Below are 16,916 nucleotides of genomic sequence, written 5' to 3'. Positions count from 1 at the left end.
ATTATCTCACCTTAGAAAATGTTTAAAGACGCGGTTATCAGTGTAGGATTTTCTTAGGGGAGCATGGTGCGTGCCTTTCCTGATGCCATTTTTCTTGTACATTTTTTGTCTCATCGATAGTAAGTTAGTAGAAGATGGTGGTTGATCCAGTCTGCCCAACATTATCATTCAATTTTGAGGCAATGTTAGATCAACAATCCAGTAATTACTCATTTTATTTGCTAAGTTCCACTTTCAGATGGTTTTCCCCTCTCCCCTGTACTCCGACTATATGAATGTAAAAATGTGCATCCTTGCTCCTGATACAGATTGCCAGGACACAACCCAAAGAAGTCCAACACTGGAGTCGCCGTCCAAGCTACGGTATCTCCAGCCTGTTCTGCTCTGCCGTGCCACATACCGTGGAAGTCCATCTGGCATCAGCTTCACTGCAATTGAAGCACCAATTCCTGCTCATCATAAATGAAGGTCTAGCTCTTGACCTGTAGAGGTTTGTGTCGATACTATCTTCTTTTGATTCAGGGATCCTTTGTATCAATCCCACGCATTTTTTAACTCCGTCAATGCTTTTGCCTCTACCACCTCTCCAGGGAGGGCATTCCATAGTAATATAGTAAATGACATCCAGTCTACCCTATAATTACATGCATTACAATTTCATGATTAATGTGTCTTTTTTTCTTTGTTATTTCTGAGCCATAGATCTTAGAAGTCCACCCCCCCCCCCAGTACTATCCTTGGGTTCCAATTACCTGAGTTGCCTTCGAAGTTCACTCCATCCTATCCAAGCCATCTCATCGTTTGCAGGATTCGAACTAGAGAATGTCCCTGTCCCATTCCTGTAAGCTCTGCCTTAACTGCATAAGCCTTGAACACTTATGATTTTAAACTGTTTGAGGCTTGTGCAGATGAGGACAGAGTTTGCAGGAATGGAGCAGGGACAGGAATGGGATGGGAAAATGAGTGGGGATGGGTAAAAATTTATCCCCGTGTCATTCTCTAATTCAGGCCGTGAAAATCTGCCCAACACTGTCATCATGTTACAAATTGCTAGGGCTGACACAAAGTCCTCCCAAGCCCATCCTAAATCGAATTGCCAAGTCTGCTTGGTACTGGCCTTTGTACTCATATTCTAATTAAAGATCCTTTATGCTCATCCCATGCTTTCTTGAATTCTCCATGTGTCTGAATTCAAGAAAGCGTAGGACAGGCATATGGGATCTCTTAGGGAGAGTAGGAGATAGAAACATAGTGAATTGACCATTTGGCCTTTATCTGCCATCATATTTCTATCTAAAAGATCCCATGTGCCTGTCCCACGCTTTCTTGAATTCAGATACAGTCTTTGTCTCCACCACCTCTTCCAGGAGACTATTCCATGCATCTACCACCATTTCTATAAAAAAGTATTTCCTTAGATTACTCCGGAGCCTATCACCTCTTAACATCATCCTATGCCCTCTCATTCCGGAGCATCTTTTCAAATGGTAACCTGGCTTTTCTCAAAAATGTAACGCTCACCTCCCCCTTTATAACCACTAATTCTTATTATGATCTTCCCTCATTTATTAAAGTACCTGTAAACCATGCCAAGCTCTATTGTTATGGAGAGGATGCAGTATATAAACTTAAGGTTTGGTTTAGTTTAGATTTGTCTCGTGCGCATTTATGCCATGTAAGTATTTAAATGTCTCTATCTTATCTCCCCTCTCCTGCCTTTCCTCCAAAGTATACAGATTGAGATCTTTAAGTCTGACTCCCATATGCCTCATGATGAAGACCACGCACCATCTGGACCGACTCCATCCTTTTTATATCTTTTTGAAGGTGCAGCCTCCAGAATTGTGCACAATTATCTAAATGAGGTCTCACCAAAGACTTATACAGGGGCATCGATACCTACTTTTTTCTACTGGCCATACATCTCCCTATGCACCCTAGCATCCTTCTAGCTTTCACCGTCACCTTTTCAACCTGTTTGGCCACCTTAAGATCATCACATACGATCACACCCAAGTCCTGCTCTTCTGTCGTGCACATAAGCTCTTCAACCCCTAAACTGTACCGTTCCTTCGGGTTTCTGAAGCCCAAAAGCATGACCATACATTTCTTAACATTAAGGGGTCCTTTTATCAAGCCGCGCTAGCGGGGTTAGTTAGCGCATCAGACATTTCATCACGCGCTAACCCCCGTGGCCGGCTAAACAACTAATGCCTGCTCAATGCAGGCGGTTTAATGCACATTAAACCCCTACCACAGCTTGATAAAAGGACCCCTAAATCTTAGCTGCCAAATTTAATTCCATTCTTGAACCTTCATTAGGTCCATCTTCATGTTTTCCAGACCATCATGGATGTCTACTTTACTCTATTGCAGATTTTGGTATCATCCACAAAGAAGCCAATTTTACCTGACAGCTCTTAAGCAATATCGCTTACAAAAATGTTAAAAAGAACAGGCCCAATAACCGCTGGTAACATCCCTTTCCTCAGAGCGATCTCCATTGACCCTACCTTCTGTCTTCGTCCACTCAACCAGTTCTTGCCCCAGTCCATCCCTTTGGGGTCCATCTCAAGAGCATGCAGCTTGTTTATTAGACGTCTGTGTGGAACAATGTCAAAGGATTTGCTAAAATCTAAATACACCACACCTACCGCACATCCTCTATCCAATTCTCTGGTCACCCAGTCAAAGAAATTGATCAGATTTGTCTGACAAGACCTACCTCTAGTGAATCCATTTTGCCTCCGGTCCTGTAAGTCACAGGATTCCAGAAACTTGACCATTCTCTGTTTTAAAAGTGTTTCCATTAATTTGCTTATCACAGAAGTCAGACTTACCGGCCTGTAATTTCCCACTTCTTCCTTACTTCCACTTTTGTGGAGAGGGACCACATCTGCCCTTCTCCAGTCCTCCAGTACCACTCCTGACTCGAGAGTCTATAGTACTACTACAGCTAGCCCAAATTACACAGGATGGATCCTCTCCTCCAGGTCCATCACAGCTATCCCAGATACAACCCCTCCTCCAGTAATGGTTTGTCTGTGTTTTGAGAGCGGAGTTAGGCCTGAGCAGAAAAGTAGCTAAGTAACTACTGTATATAAAGGGAAGCCAGTATAACAGCTGACCTAACTGTATGTGATGAGTTAACCAGGCAACATTCAGAGTCAGCCTGGTGGTTATACCTGGATGTTCAGTGCTGCAAGTCGCACATGCAGCAGCATTGAATATCCGGAGTTAGTTTAGCCCAGGGTGGGAAGTGGTTGAATATCAGGCCCATAATGTATTAAAATAATGGAGGTTACAGAGATAAAGATACTTCAATTTATTATATAAACAGTTCTTATTTCATAACAGCTGATAAAATCAATTTAAAACGCAAATAATACAGACTTGCCAAGGCTGCTAGTCAACAGTTTATGTGCATGTCAATATAAACTGTGCCCTTACAAGGCCAGTGAAAGGGGTGAGGTCTTTCCTTTATGAATCCTTGCAGAGTTGGGAATGTCCAATTCAAGTTCTGATCAACTTTGGAGACTGTGAATGGAGCAGCTAACGAGGTAGTGCTGAGAGCGAGCCTCACAGATGATCCTCAGAGGTCTACAATGAAGCCTTGTCATGGGTTGAGTTAGCCACAGAGACTTTGATGAACTCACTGTGGAAACAAACATAATCTCTACACTATTGACACATGAGGCAATGAAAGCCCAGTCTAGAATTCACATCTTCATGACAGCAGAAAACACACTTACGGCTAATTCACAAATTCTCGGTTCTGGAAGACTTTAGGCATTAGAAGCTTGATTTGCCCTTCTAGAGTTGAGCATATCAATTTCACTAGGTTCTTAAACTTATGTTCCTGAAAAGTGGGCAGATACAGGGGTTGGACTGGGATGGATAAAATAGTCTTTCTTTTTTTTTTTAGGATTCTTTTGTTTGAGCTAGGCCCTCACTGGATTTAGGCCCCACAAACCTATATTTAAGGGTAGTCCTTGCCCCCTCAAAGGATTAACAGCATCATTGGTTGTCCAGGGGGGCCCTCTGCATTCCAGGGGTCCTAAGTCCTACGTATATGGACATAAGACCCCTAGCAATAGTCCCTCCATTTTGCATGTGGTATTGGACTGAGCCTTGCTCTTGCTCAAAGACCCCTCAGAACCCCTAAAAAGCACGCGCCGACAAAGGCGCACCGAGACAACTGAGCGCAAGGCAGAAGCCTGCGCCGAGGAAAAACAGTGTTTTAAGGGGCTCTGACGGGGGTGTTGGTGGGGAACTCCCCCCACTTTACTGAATACAGATCACGCCGGCGTTTTATGGCGTTGTGGGGGGTTTGGGGGGTTGTAACCCCCCTCATTATACTGGAAACAACTTTTTCCCTGTTTTTTAGGGAAAAAGTGAAGTTTACAGTATAATGTGGGGGGTTACAACCCCCCAAACCCCCCCACAATGCCGGTGCGATCTGTATTCAGTAAAGTGGGGGGTTCCCCCCCACACCCCCCATCGGAGCCCCTTAAAACACTGTTTTTCTTCGGCGCGGGCTTCCGCCTTGCGCTCAGTTGTCTCAGCGCGCGCTTTTGACCTGTCACCCTCTCCCCAGACCACCAATGATGCTAAGGTAGCCCTTTGAAGGCCATGAGCTACCCTTAAGTTGTGGAGGTAGGGGGTGAGGTTTTAAGCTGGTGGTGGCCAAGATGCTTGGGGAGGGGGCCTTCTCCAGGTCCCAAGAGCATCAGAATGTGCTTTGCGGCCTGATGCTTCCGGACAGTGAAATAATTCCAGCAAAAAGCTGGGGATATTTTGTGATTTTGGGGACCTAATGCAGCTTGCAGTGTATCACTGTGAGTCACATTAGAGTATTTGCATATTAATCAGATGCAAAACATACATTTGCGTACTTCCACACACACATTTAATCAAATGGAGCATGACGCTTCCTCCTCACCTTTGCTTTATCCACAGATGAAGTGGGAGTGTTACCCTTGTGCTTTACCGAAAGGAGCGGATTAAGTGATTTCATGGTTTCATACAAGTGTTCAAATGCTTCATGCACTGAGATATCCTAAAGAGAACATAAGTACATCAGAGTTGCCAAACTGGGACAGACTGAAGGTCCATCAAGCTCAGTATCCTAATTTCAACAGTGCCCAACCCAGATCCAAAGTACCAGGCAGAAACCCAAAGACTAGCAAAATCCAAGAGCTGAGATTGTGATGTCAAAATGCCTCATTCCACCAGTGCCTAAGAGCCACCTCATCAGTGATGTCACAATGGTTTGATTGCCCTGTACTTGGCTCATATAAGACAGACTGAAGGTCCATCAAGCCCAGTATCCTGTTTCCAACAATGGCCAACACAGGTCACATGTACCTGGCAGAAACTCGAAGAGTAGCACATTCCAGAGCTGAGCTTGTGATGTCATAATGCCTCATTCCACCAATGCCTAAGAGCCAACCTCATCAGTGATGTCACAATGGTTTGATTGCCCTGTACTTGGCTCATATAAGACAGACTGAAGGTCCATCAAGCCCAGTATCCTGTTTCCAACAATGGCCAACACAGGTCACACGTACTTGGCAGAAACTCGAAGAGTAGTACATTCCAGAGCTGAGCTTGTGATGTCATAATGCCTCATTCCACCAATGCCTAAGAGCCAACCTCATCAGTGATGTCACAATGGTTTGATTGCCCTGTACTTGGCTCATATAAGACAGACTGAAGGTCCATCAAGCCCAGTATCCTGTTTCCAACAATGGCCAACACAGGTCACACGTACTTGGCAGAAACTCGAAGAGTAGTACATTCCAGAGCTGAGCTTGTGATGTCATAATGCCTCATTCCACCAATGCCTAAGAGCCAACCTCATCAGTGATGTCACAATGGTTTGATTGCCCTGTACTTGGCTCATATAAGACAGACTGAAGGTCCATCAAGCCCAGTATCCTGTTTCCAACAATGGCCAACACAGGTCACATGTACCTGGCAGAAACTCGAAGAGTAGCACATTAAAGAGCTGAGCTTGTGATGTCATAATGCCTCATTCCACCAATGCCTAAGAGCCAACCTCATCAGTGATGTCACAATGGTTTGATTGCCCTGTACTTGGCTCATATAAGACAGACTGAAGGTCCATCAAGCCCAGCATCCCGTTTCCAATAGTGGCCAACCAGGGTCACAAGTACCTGGCAAGATCCCAATGAGAAAAACAGATTTTATGTGGCTTGTCCTAGGAGGAGGAGTAAACGAGTCCGAAAGGATTATATCCCCAGCCATCCTGTGCAAACCACACAGCTCTACTGCAGCTTTTGAGAAGGGATTTCCTACATTTAAACTTTCTCATTGGACAGATAGTTATAGGGGCTGAACTAAGTCCAGATACTCAATGCCGGGACATAAATGGCTCCTGGCACTGAATACCTGATAGTGGCTGATAATCAGACCACTGCTGGGTTAACCTGCTACGTAACATTAGGACAGCTGTTTTGTTCTCATGGATTGAATATCTGGAGTTGCTGTTTCGCCCTAACTTTGGCCCTGGTCTGCCCCGAACATCACTGCAAGGCATCTGTGGATACCAGTAGCTAGCCAGTTCAGCAGACACGAGCCTTGCCTCGCCTCCTGGTTAAAACTTTTTAATACCGATTCCTATATATTACTGGCAGTTCATGTAAGTGTCACTTCTCTATCCATAGACAGGAATCCCTGCAAATTTCAATAAACCACGAATACAGTTTTTAGGCAGCTGGAGAGGCAGGAGAGGGCAGCTAGAGCACCGGTGAGGGAAGGAAATCACTCGCTGTATGCTCAGACCGCCTCTTCCTGTACTAAATAAAGTCGGGCCTCCTGATTGGTAAGGTCCGACTTTAGTACAGGAAGAGGTGGTCAGAGCATACAGTGAGTGATTTCCTTCAGTTGCTGGCGCTCCGGCTGCCCTCTCCTGCCTCCCCTGCCCGGTCATTCATGGTTGGAAAATACCGCAAATGGCCGGGACTGCGAACCACCGACCACGAATTTGCGGGGGAGCACTGTATTTTAAAAAATTATACCAGTTGCAACCACTGCTTCCCATTTCTATAGCAACACTGTACACAAACACTTGAGAAAGTCCCTGCTCAGGAGAGCTTACACTCTCACAACCAAGACAAACAGTACAAATACTAAATTAGAGGTTAAGATCTAAAAGCAGCCTCAAAAGGATGGGCTTCTAGTCTGGATCTGGCCCAGAAATGAAGTTTATGACTACTGACTCAGAAAGCAAGATAAAGGGAGCAGAGGCTGGAGTCGGCAGTGGTGGAGAAGGTACAGATGAGGAGTGTCAGGAGAGATACTGAGTTGCTGCTGAACGGATGCACTTGAGAGGTCTGAATATATGGAGGCCAGAGCGTAGTCAAAGCAGCAACCGTTCAAGTAGCCTGGATGAAAGTTGGAATAGCAAGTGGGGTCCAGTGAAGGACTCTGAGGTGGTGTGTGTAAGCACATTATCTGGGTAGAACGGGTAGAAGTGGATCGATTTTTCACTCCGTCAAAAATTACAAAGACTAGAGGTCATGCGATGAAGTTACAGGAAAATACTTTTAAAATCAATAGGAGGAAATATTTTTTTCACTCAGAGAATGGTTAAGCTCTGGAACACGGTTGTGGTAAAAGTGGATACTGTCGCTGGTTTTAAGAAAGGTTTGGATAGATTCCTGGAGGAAAAGTCCATAGTCTGCTTTTGAGACAGACATGAGGGAAGCCACTGTTTGCCCTGGATCGGTGGCATGGAATGCTGCTACTATTTGGGTTTTTAACTTCATCAGAAAAGGTTTTTTTGGGGAAATAAAAAGTTCCTAAAAAATCAATTTGTATACACACGAATGTCACAGCTTATAAATGACTCAATATAGTATAGATGACACACAGCACCCCATATAGAGGCTCAAAGCTCAGTACATAGAACCTCTTATAATGTATATGTTATTTCAGGTCCTTATCCTGAATTGGTAAAGTGCCATATAATCATTTACATCAAACCTCCATCCCACCCTTAAATGTAAGCTTTATTTGTATCTAACTAAGGTTCAAAATAATGTTTTAGTTTATTCTGTTTTCATGCCATGAAGCAACAACAATTTTCAAAAAAGAAAGAAGAAAAAATATATATAATTATGAATAGAAGGAACAGGAACACTTATCTAAATGGCCATTTGCCAGAGCCAACATTGGTACAATGGGGGTATCCACTGAAACGTTGCTCTGGGGATGAAGGTTTGATGTAAATGATGAATATTGAGTCATTTATAAGCTGTGACACTCGTGTGTATACAAAATTTTTTGAGGAACTTTTTTTATCCAAAAAAAACCCTTTTCTGATGACGTTATTATAATGTGGGTTGGATATACTTTGAAGTGATCCGTGTTTTTCTTTTGACTATTTGGGTTTTTGTCAGGTACTTCTGACTTGGATTTGGCTCTGTGAAGATGGGCTACTGAGCTAGATGGACCATTGGTCTGACCCAGTAAGGCTATTCTTATGTTTGAAGGCATCAGGAAGAGCTCAGTAGATGGGTGGAAATGGGATCAGAGGAGGAGAGATGCTCAATTTCCTCTTCAGTGACTTTAGAAAAGGAAGAAAGGGAGGCAGAGATTCAAGGAAGTTGAAAGAATGGAGTGTGGGAAGAGGAGATGGGGGGTGATCTGGCAGAGAACTCAAGATTAGCATTTTCTACCTTGTCATAGAAATACTCAACTGAGAGGAAAGGGTGGCTGGAGGTGGAGGCGTTTTGAGGGGGGAGTTCAGTGTGGCAAAAGAGTTTCTTAAATCCATATAGTAGATTGGAAGAAGGTCAGCAGGAATCTGAAATGTGATTTTGGCAGATTATGGAGGTCAGCCACGACTGGGATCGGCACATGGGATCGGCACATGGAATCTCTTCACAGGGCAAAGGTAGGGGAGGGACATTAAGGTGGGCAGACTAGATGGGCCGTGGGCCCTTATCTGCCGTCTATTTCTATGTTTCTATGACTGGGGTTTGGTGCACCCTACAGAACATGGAATGGGAGCAGTGGAAGGGTCCAAAGCAGAGGGAAAAATAGAATTATACATAGGACGAGAGAGCCTCACTGATAGACTTAGATAACAGAACAGATGAGAGAAAAGATGAATTAATGGTGGAGCGAGAACAAGGATCAATTGCGTGAAGATTCCTAAATGGGTTGGTAGTGATTGGATAAGAATGAGGGGGGAGAATGAATAAGTGTGAAAGTTATCAGATGATGGACAGAGCAGAGGAATTTGATCCTGAGCTTCTGGAGATGAAGACAAAATCAAGATGATTTTGGGCAGAAGAATCAGACGGAGTGGCCTGATATTATTTGTATAACATGGGGCACGGTTTGAAAACAGGATTTAAATGATCCAGGTAGTGGTGATAATGAGCCACTCTGTGGAGAGCTTATCTAGTCAATATGCAGCTCATGGCAGACATTTTATTCTTTCATTTACTGCCTCCAGCTAATTGGTAACGTGAAATGTAGGACCGAAGAAATGCAGCTAAATGCATTTGGAAAGCAGAGGATAAAGACCATAGGAGAGGGAAGAGATGGTACACAGGGATGGAGGGGAAAGGGAGAGATAGCGAGAGAAGACATGGTGTACAGGGATGGGATGGGATGGTTAGGGAAGGAGAAGGGGAGAGCGAGGAAGGAGATGTTACGTAGGGTAGGGAAGAAAATGGAAGAAATGCTGTTTATGGATAGATGGGAATAGGGGAGAAGAAAGAGGGAGGAGATTGCACATATGGCTGGTGGGGAAGGGCAGAGAGGAGGAGATATTGCGTATGGATAGATGGGAAGGGAAGACATGAAAAAGTAGAACAGGGAGGTACTGGGGGCAGAACGGGGTGGGGGAAAATGTGTCCTCTTTATTTAAAGACACAGAAGCCCCCTGCATCAATCTCTTTTCCTCCCTGAACTGGAATCCCAATCCCTTACCCCATCTAGGGTTACCACATGGCTCCAGAAAAAGGAGGACAGATTGAGACATCTGGGTTTTATTTCCATTACTCTCAGTAGAAGTAAAACCCAGATGTCTCAGTCCATCCTCCTTTTTCTGGAATCATATGGTAACCTTAACCCCACCCTCACGACCTCCTCCTCACTACTTAAGAAAATATTTCCCCACCTAACAAGACCCCCCCTCACTGGCTCAAAACAAAAAACGTCCCCTGGTGTCCTATATCGACCCCCTTCCTGCCCCATCCATATTTAACATGACCTCCCCTTCCCAGCTCCAACTCCTAAAAAACATTCATTGGTGTCTAGCGACACCCCCCACCCACCCAACTCCTTACCAAGTCCTTCGTTCCCCCAGGTCATATCTTAAAGGGAGCAGGATGGATGCCCATGTGCTCCTGCCGCCAATGGTGACACTAGACCCCATGTGTGCATCCCTTATTTTGTCGTCTCTGTTCCGATTATGCTTGCAGCTTTTACGACATTCAGTTACAATTCATTAAAAGCAGGGACTACATCCAGAATCCTCACCCCCCCAGGGCAGGATTCATCAATAGGCCAAGTAGGCACATGCCTAGGGCCCGAAATGGTCAGGGGGGCCCGATTAAGGAGGGTATCAACATTGTTTTTTTCCAAACGGCGATGGCCCCCTCCAGCATCGATTGGCAACGCGCCCCCCCCCCCCTGATCGGCAATGTGGGCCCCACCCTGATCAGCAACGTGCCCCCCCATCAATGGAAAGTAAGACAAGCAAGCAATGTGGGTAAGAAAGGCAACGGGAACTGTAATTGTGCAAGTGGTGCTGCTTGCCCAAAGCTTCTCTCTGACGCAGCTTCCTGTTTCTGCCTGGGCACATGGTGGGGTGGGGTGGGGCAGAGGGCCCCTCGACAAATTAATCCTGCCCTGCCCCGCCCCTCCCTCTGAAATAGGCCTTCTCAGCCCTCTCTTACACTTACTGAGAAGTCCAAACATTCGATGGCAGAGTTCACATTTGCACGGACAGACTTCAGAACTGCAAAACATCCTGAGCTCTGCATGGGGTTCCGAGCCATCTAAGAGCAAGAAACAGAGGTTTTGCTTCAGAATAATTCAAGAACTCACATGAAATCACTTGTCTTTTGTTACTGTTAGGACATGACAGCAGGTCTTTTGCCACTCTTCACCACAGAATGATTTGCACTTCGATACTCAGCAAGAGGGAAAATATGAGTGAAATCGATTCCAAGAATGCGTTAAGGGAGCCCATGACTTGGTGGGTGCATGAAGGACACCCAGTAGAACTGCCGAACAGGACTTGTTTACAAGCCAGTTATTTACAGGAAACCTGTTATGTGATAGGAATCTGTCAGGAGTCAGTCATAAGTATGTGCAAAAGCCTGGATTTACCCCTAAGGATCCAGGGAATGGAAGGTCAACCTGCAGTCTGTGAGCTAGTGCCTGAGGCTTCCCTGCTAGTACCAGAGCATATTCTCAATGCAAAATGCGGCAGCCCTTGGTTTCTTGCAACAGCCCAAGGGAAAATTTGGTGGCAAAGTTTCTGCACATCTCTGGCAATTATTTAGCTCATTTACATGCTATAGAAAACATTTTAAACTATCCATACTGGAGCAAAGACCATTCATGTGTGACCCTCCGAAGAATGCCTCTACTACAAAGCAGGAGGCAGGAGATTCTTCCAGGACAGGAGTGTATAAAGAGGACATTCTGACCCAGCCTAGCCTCCACACAAACCTCACCAAGCTCGGGACTGCATCTGTGCATGCATGGATGTCATTGTGATGATGTCACAAGCATGCACGCATCCATATATGCACAGACACCTTCCAGAAACGGCCCTGAGGACATGTCCAGGTTTTCCCAGACGTCTCATAACATTATTTCAGGAGTCACTAAGAGTGTATATGGGTAGAGTGTTTGAGTGTCAGACCTGAGTTGGAAGGGGGGGGGGGGTGAATTGAAGGGAGGTGAGGAAGAGAAGCAGGGCATTTGGTTTTCCTGATCTCTCACCAGAGCCCATGTACTGAGGGAGGCTCCTGGAAGTGCTGACAGCTTGAGGGGTGACAATCTCAGGAAGATAGCTTGATCCCGGGCTGAGGAGGGAGGGTAGGTACAGAAGGCTTTTGGGAACCAAGAGAGGGAATTATTGAAGTGATTGACAAACTGATCTGAGAGACTTTTGTAAATAGTCTGAAATTTGGGACTGCAACCAAGATTTCAAGTTACCAGTTTTTCATCTGTCTCAGTTTGATTTTATCAGTTAAGTAAAAGACTGAGCCCCTGGGGAAAAAGATCTGTTGGCCTACCAGAGTAACTCCAGCCCTGACCTACGCCCAGCTCCAACTCAGGCATGCCCTGGTCACGGGTGCCTGACCCAAAGTGCTAGCTGGTGCCTAAAGACTATGTGAGTGAGACCAGGAGTACAAATGCTATCTTTTACTCCCCCAATGTTCAAAGCATAGGTACATGCAAAGTTTGGCAGGGAAATCTGCTGAGGGGAGAAAGTACCCACAGCCCCTTGATAGTTGAAAAGGCAGGCTGCACGTTCTCTCCTGAAGCCCCCATGAAGTCTACTCTCAAGACAGCTAGAAGGAAGCAATTTTTATAAATCATTTTGAAAAGTATCCTTTTACAATGTAAATCTGTATTTCTCTCTATCAAAATAAAGCTGCTTTCTGACACGTCTAGACAAATTATTTTAGTGATCTGTTCTGGGAAGAGAGGATGAAGTCAGAGCAAAGAGATGTGATCAGAAGGGGGGCATGGGAGGGGAATGACATGAAGGATATCAGAGGATAAAAGAGCTGAGAGAGGAAGAGGGGAGGGTGGGGATAAGAAGGACAGGGGGCTTTTAGAGAGGAGCCGAGAAAAAGGATGAAGCCCGGATGAGGGATGGGAGATTAGGGATCAGGAGAAATAGGGATGATACAAATTTACTGACCAACACTGTACCCGCTCTGGCCCCTTACTCATGTATGCACCAGGGGCACAGCCAGAAGTGCATTGGGGGAAGTGAAAGGTGGATTGAGGAAGCCAGCTACTTGAGGTATACCTTTGCTGATGGGGATGCCAAGCCCCACAAGCTGAAAAAGTCTCCTCCGAGAGTCCCCATGTGCTGTCAGAGCCATGCTCATGAGAACATAAGAATGGGTCAGACCAATGGTCCATCAAGCCCAGTAGCCCATTCTCACAGTGGCCAATCCAGGTCCCTAGTACCTGGCCAAATCCCAAGGAGCAACAATATTCCATGCTACTACCGATCCAGGGCAAGCAGTGGCTTCCCCCATTTCTTTCTCCTCAATAACAGACTATGGACTTTTCCTCCAGCACACTTTAGCCACTGACATGAGCACTCCTGCACATGCTCCATTCAATCGCTAAACTGAGCATGCATGAGAGAGCCAGCATCAGAAGCCGGAGTGCGCTTGCTGACTTAATTGCTACTCAGACAGCCCAGGCAGTACCCACAGAGCAGAGGAGACCTCTACCAGCTGGTGATGCTTGGCATCCCTGCCAGCAAAGGTATGCCTCAATATTGGGGGGAGAGGGAGAAAGTAGCTGTCCCCCTCAGTCCACTTTTGGGGACCCCCCCTAAATTCACTTCTAGCTATGCCCCTAGTATATGCATTAGAGCGAAGGGGGCCTAAGCCAATGGTGCTATGAAGGGAAAAAGGTTGCTGCAAGCTTCCACTCTGAAGATGTGGAATGGAAGATAACCTTAAAAAAGGCTTTGCTCAATGGTGGTGCAACACTTTTTGAGCTCATTCACTTGAATTTTGTTTCTTTTGAATGGACCCTGATGCAAGCATAGCACGCCAAAACATAACCCATGTTGGGTTCAACAATAAACATTCTTTGCTTGTCCCATACCTGATGGCCCTTGATGCATTTTGCTTTGAGTATAAGTGTGTGCTTACCCACAAAAGTGACAGCATTTTGTACACTTACGCTCTTAATTAAGCACTTACCCATGAAAGTGATGCATTCTGTACACTTATGTCCTTAAGTGTGTGCTTACTCACGAATGTGACAGAATTCTGTACACTTATGCGTGTAAGTGACATGTAAATGCAGATGTCCTCTATAACATTTGCAGTTTGACACATAAAATCCATAAAAAACATTGCACACAAGAACATATTCTTGCAGTGTAAAATGTACTCACGCTAAGGACTCTCAAGGTTTTATTTGCCTGCAGACCCTGGGATAAGTGTGTGGCTCCCACCATAGTAATGCGATTATTACTAGCAAAGAAAAAAGAGACTGTAAGGAGGGAGAAAGGAATGGGATACTCTGAATAACTACATGAACAGGTTTCAAACCCCTCAGCTCTTTCTTCCATCTCCGGAGAAGGCCAAGGAAATAATTACCAGACACAAAAGCGTAGTTTAAACATGAAGGCCTTGGGAGTTCTTGGCGTTCTATTAACTGGTAGGGTACTAACCAAGGATCTCCCCAAATTACAAGTGACTGGCCATTTTATTGGGTTTGTGGCATCATTAAAGGAAATAATTAAACATACATAGTTGGTACATCTTCTAATTGCTTCATTAAGGTCCAATGATAAACTGCATGCTCCAGCAATGTTCTATTGGTTAGTTTCAACTCAATGGTTTCATGATAATCTAGCAACAATAATGACTTAGTTATCACATGCTAAGGGGGTGTTCTATTTCAGTGCATTGCCCATCTTGTAACAGCATGTTCATTTAGGGCACATTGACCTTGTTCACATGCTTTAGGTCATAGGTACTTCTATTCTGGAGCAAACATCGATTTAAAAACTAATATTTACCAGCAATGCTAACCAAGCAATATTAATTGTACTGTAACTCTGAAGCATTTCTATCCTTCAGCTTCATCTTTTTATTTATATATTAGTGTTTTTTCAGATTCCCAGGCAAGAGGTATCTCATACATATTGGGTTATGCCCCCTCCCCCTATATCTGCTTAATACAATTATTGCCATCAGAGCCATTCAAGTAAGACTTTCCTACTTTGGTAAAAGCACAGAGCCAGTTGATCTCTGGCTTTTCCTTCAGCCTGGTCTTAGAAGTTCTCTGTAGTATTGCACACTGAACCCTAGCTTCTCAGACACAAGGACAGCCACATCCCTAACTGACTGAGAGAGAGGTACTGGGCTGAGTTACGATCTGCATCTGAAGTATTTCACTGCATGGTCCGGAATAAAGAGATAACTGAAGAAATCTGTCACAGCAACAATGTTGAATCCTGAAAAACTACTTTAATTAATGTGACTGCTGGGCAAAGTGTATGGACCGTGCAGGTTTTTATCTGCTGTCCAGCCCCCATTTAATGTGGTATTTACTCTGTTTCTTGTATAAGAACTAGTCAAGTATGCTCTGTGGATTTAAATCCCCAGAGGGCTTTGCTTCTCCCAGAGAGCTAGGCTAAAACTATAGGGCTTATGCTCCCCCCCCCCTTCTTGTTCAGTCTGAAAGAGAACAGTTACCATTTTTGTAAGACCACATGGCTGCATGAGAACCTGAGTTTAGCATTGTTCCCCCACCAGGTTTTCTGCCTTTCTTTTTAACAATCTAATACAGCTTAGTTTATATCTAAGTCTGGAGAACAGTGTTATTTCCACAAGGAATGGACACACTCCCAGTTCCCCTTATGGATAGGGAAAGCCGATAGAGTGACAGATTTGAATTGCCTTGAAGTCATCAGTTGTGAGTGTTTATTCTTTTTCATGTTATTAAAGAAAGATGTTCAGGAGTCACGTGATGCTGTGAACAGGGAGGGACATCTTTCAGCCCTGCTCGGGATTTCTCCGGCGCCATTTCACCCTTTTTTCGGTATCTTTTGTTGTTGGACTCTGGGACCTGGTATTTTTGTGGCCTGGTCTATGGACAGATTTCTTACTTTGTCGCCAGGTCCTGTGATGGTGGCGAAAGGGGCAAAAAAAGATCATGCAAAACTCCGAGGACAAAATGGTGGAGAGGCCTTGTGGCGCGGTCTCTCAGTTCACTGATTCGGCACTGGCAGATCTGACCTTGACGATGGTGGCAGCTTTGGAGCCGCGATTTGAACAGCTTTCGGGTTCTATAGCTCGGATGGAACAATTGCTTACTGACACTACCCGCCACACTACCGAGTTGGAAGCCAGAGTTTCGGTGATTGAAGATGATTCTCGGGGTTTGCAGGCTGAGCTTCATGCTTTGCAGGTGTTGACCCGGTCTCAGGCGGCACAACTGGATGATTTGGAGAATCGATCCCGTCGGGGCAATTTGCGCATTTTAGGGCTGCCGGAATCAGTGACGGAGACAGCCTTATTGGGGGAACTTGAACGGTGGTTGCAACGTACTTTCGTTTTTTCCCCTGATTTGGGAGTGCTGCACTTGGAGCGGGCGCACAGGCTGGGCCGACGCCGTGATGGGGAGTCTCGCTCGCGGCTGGTGGTGGTCAAATTTCATAATTATCTCCATAAAGCCACAGTTATGCGTCAGTATAAAGCAAAAAGGGGAGAGATCCACTATGAAGATAAGCCTGTGCGTTTCTTTGAAGATTTTTCTGTTGCACTTTTGGATAAATGTCGCACATTCCATCCTATTTGTTCTAAGCTGGTGGACCGTAAGATCAAATTTATGTTTCTTTATCCAGCTTTATTAAAGATTTTCTCTGAGGGACAATGGCACGTTTTTGATGTGCCTGGCAAGGCTGGGGATTTTATTAATTCTTTACCAGGACCAAGTGTGGACTTATGATTGCTGTTTAGTTTGTACTTCTTTACAGCTGTTTGGAGGATTTCTATTCTGTTGGGTCCTTTGCTATTGATTCCAGGGGTTACTTGGGTGGATGGTGCCGGAGATCCCTGTAGTGTTTGATCGTGATTCCGCATTCATCTTAGCCAGTTTTGGTTACGGTGGGGGCTTTGAGGGGTTAGTCTTTCTGTGGGTATGGATTG

At 45.1% G+C, this 16,916-nt stretch overlaps 1 protein-coding gene across 1 annotated transcript in view; it reads right to left on the bottom strand.

Annotated features, from left to right (window-relative positions):
- Positions 1-3,310: 3,310 nt before the first annotated feature.
- Positions 3,311-16,916, bottom strand: part of LRRC74B (leucine rich repeat containing 74B) — a 77,751-nt gene continuing 64,145 nt past the window's right edge. The window contains exons 8-11 of the mRNA XM_033956647.1: positions 14,153-14,231; positions 10,947-11,042; positions 4,943-5,059; positions 3,311-3,655 (exon numbers count right to left, since the gene is read on the bottom strand). Of these exons, the coding sequence (XP_033812538.1) occupies positions 3,653-3,655; positions 4,943-5,059; positions 10,947-11,042; positions 14,153-14,231 (295 nt within the window). The 3' untranslated portion in view covers positions 3,311-3,652. The remainder of the gene's footprint in view (positions 3,656-4,942; positions 5,060-10,946; positions 11,043-14,152; positions 14,232-16,916) is intronic.

The sequence above is a fragment of the Geotrypetes seraphini genome, chromosome 8, assembly GCF_902459505.1.
Source record: "Geotrypetes seraphini chromosome 8, aGeoSer1.1, whole genome shotgun sequence".
Classification (NCBI taxonomy): Eukaryota; Metazoa; Chordata; class Amphibia; order Gymnophiona; family Dermophiidae; genus Geotrypetes; species Geotrypetes seraphini.
This window is presented reverse-complemented; position numbering and strand designations above follow the sequence as displayed.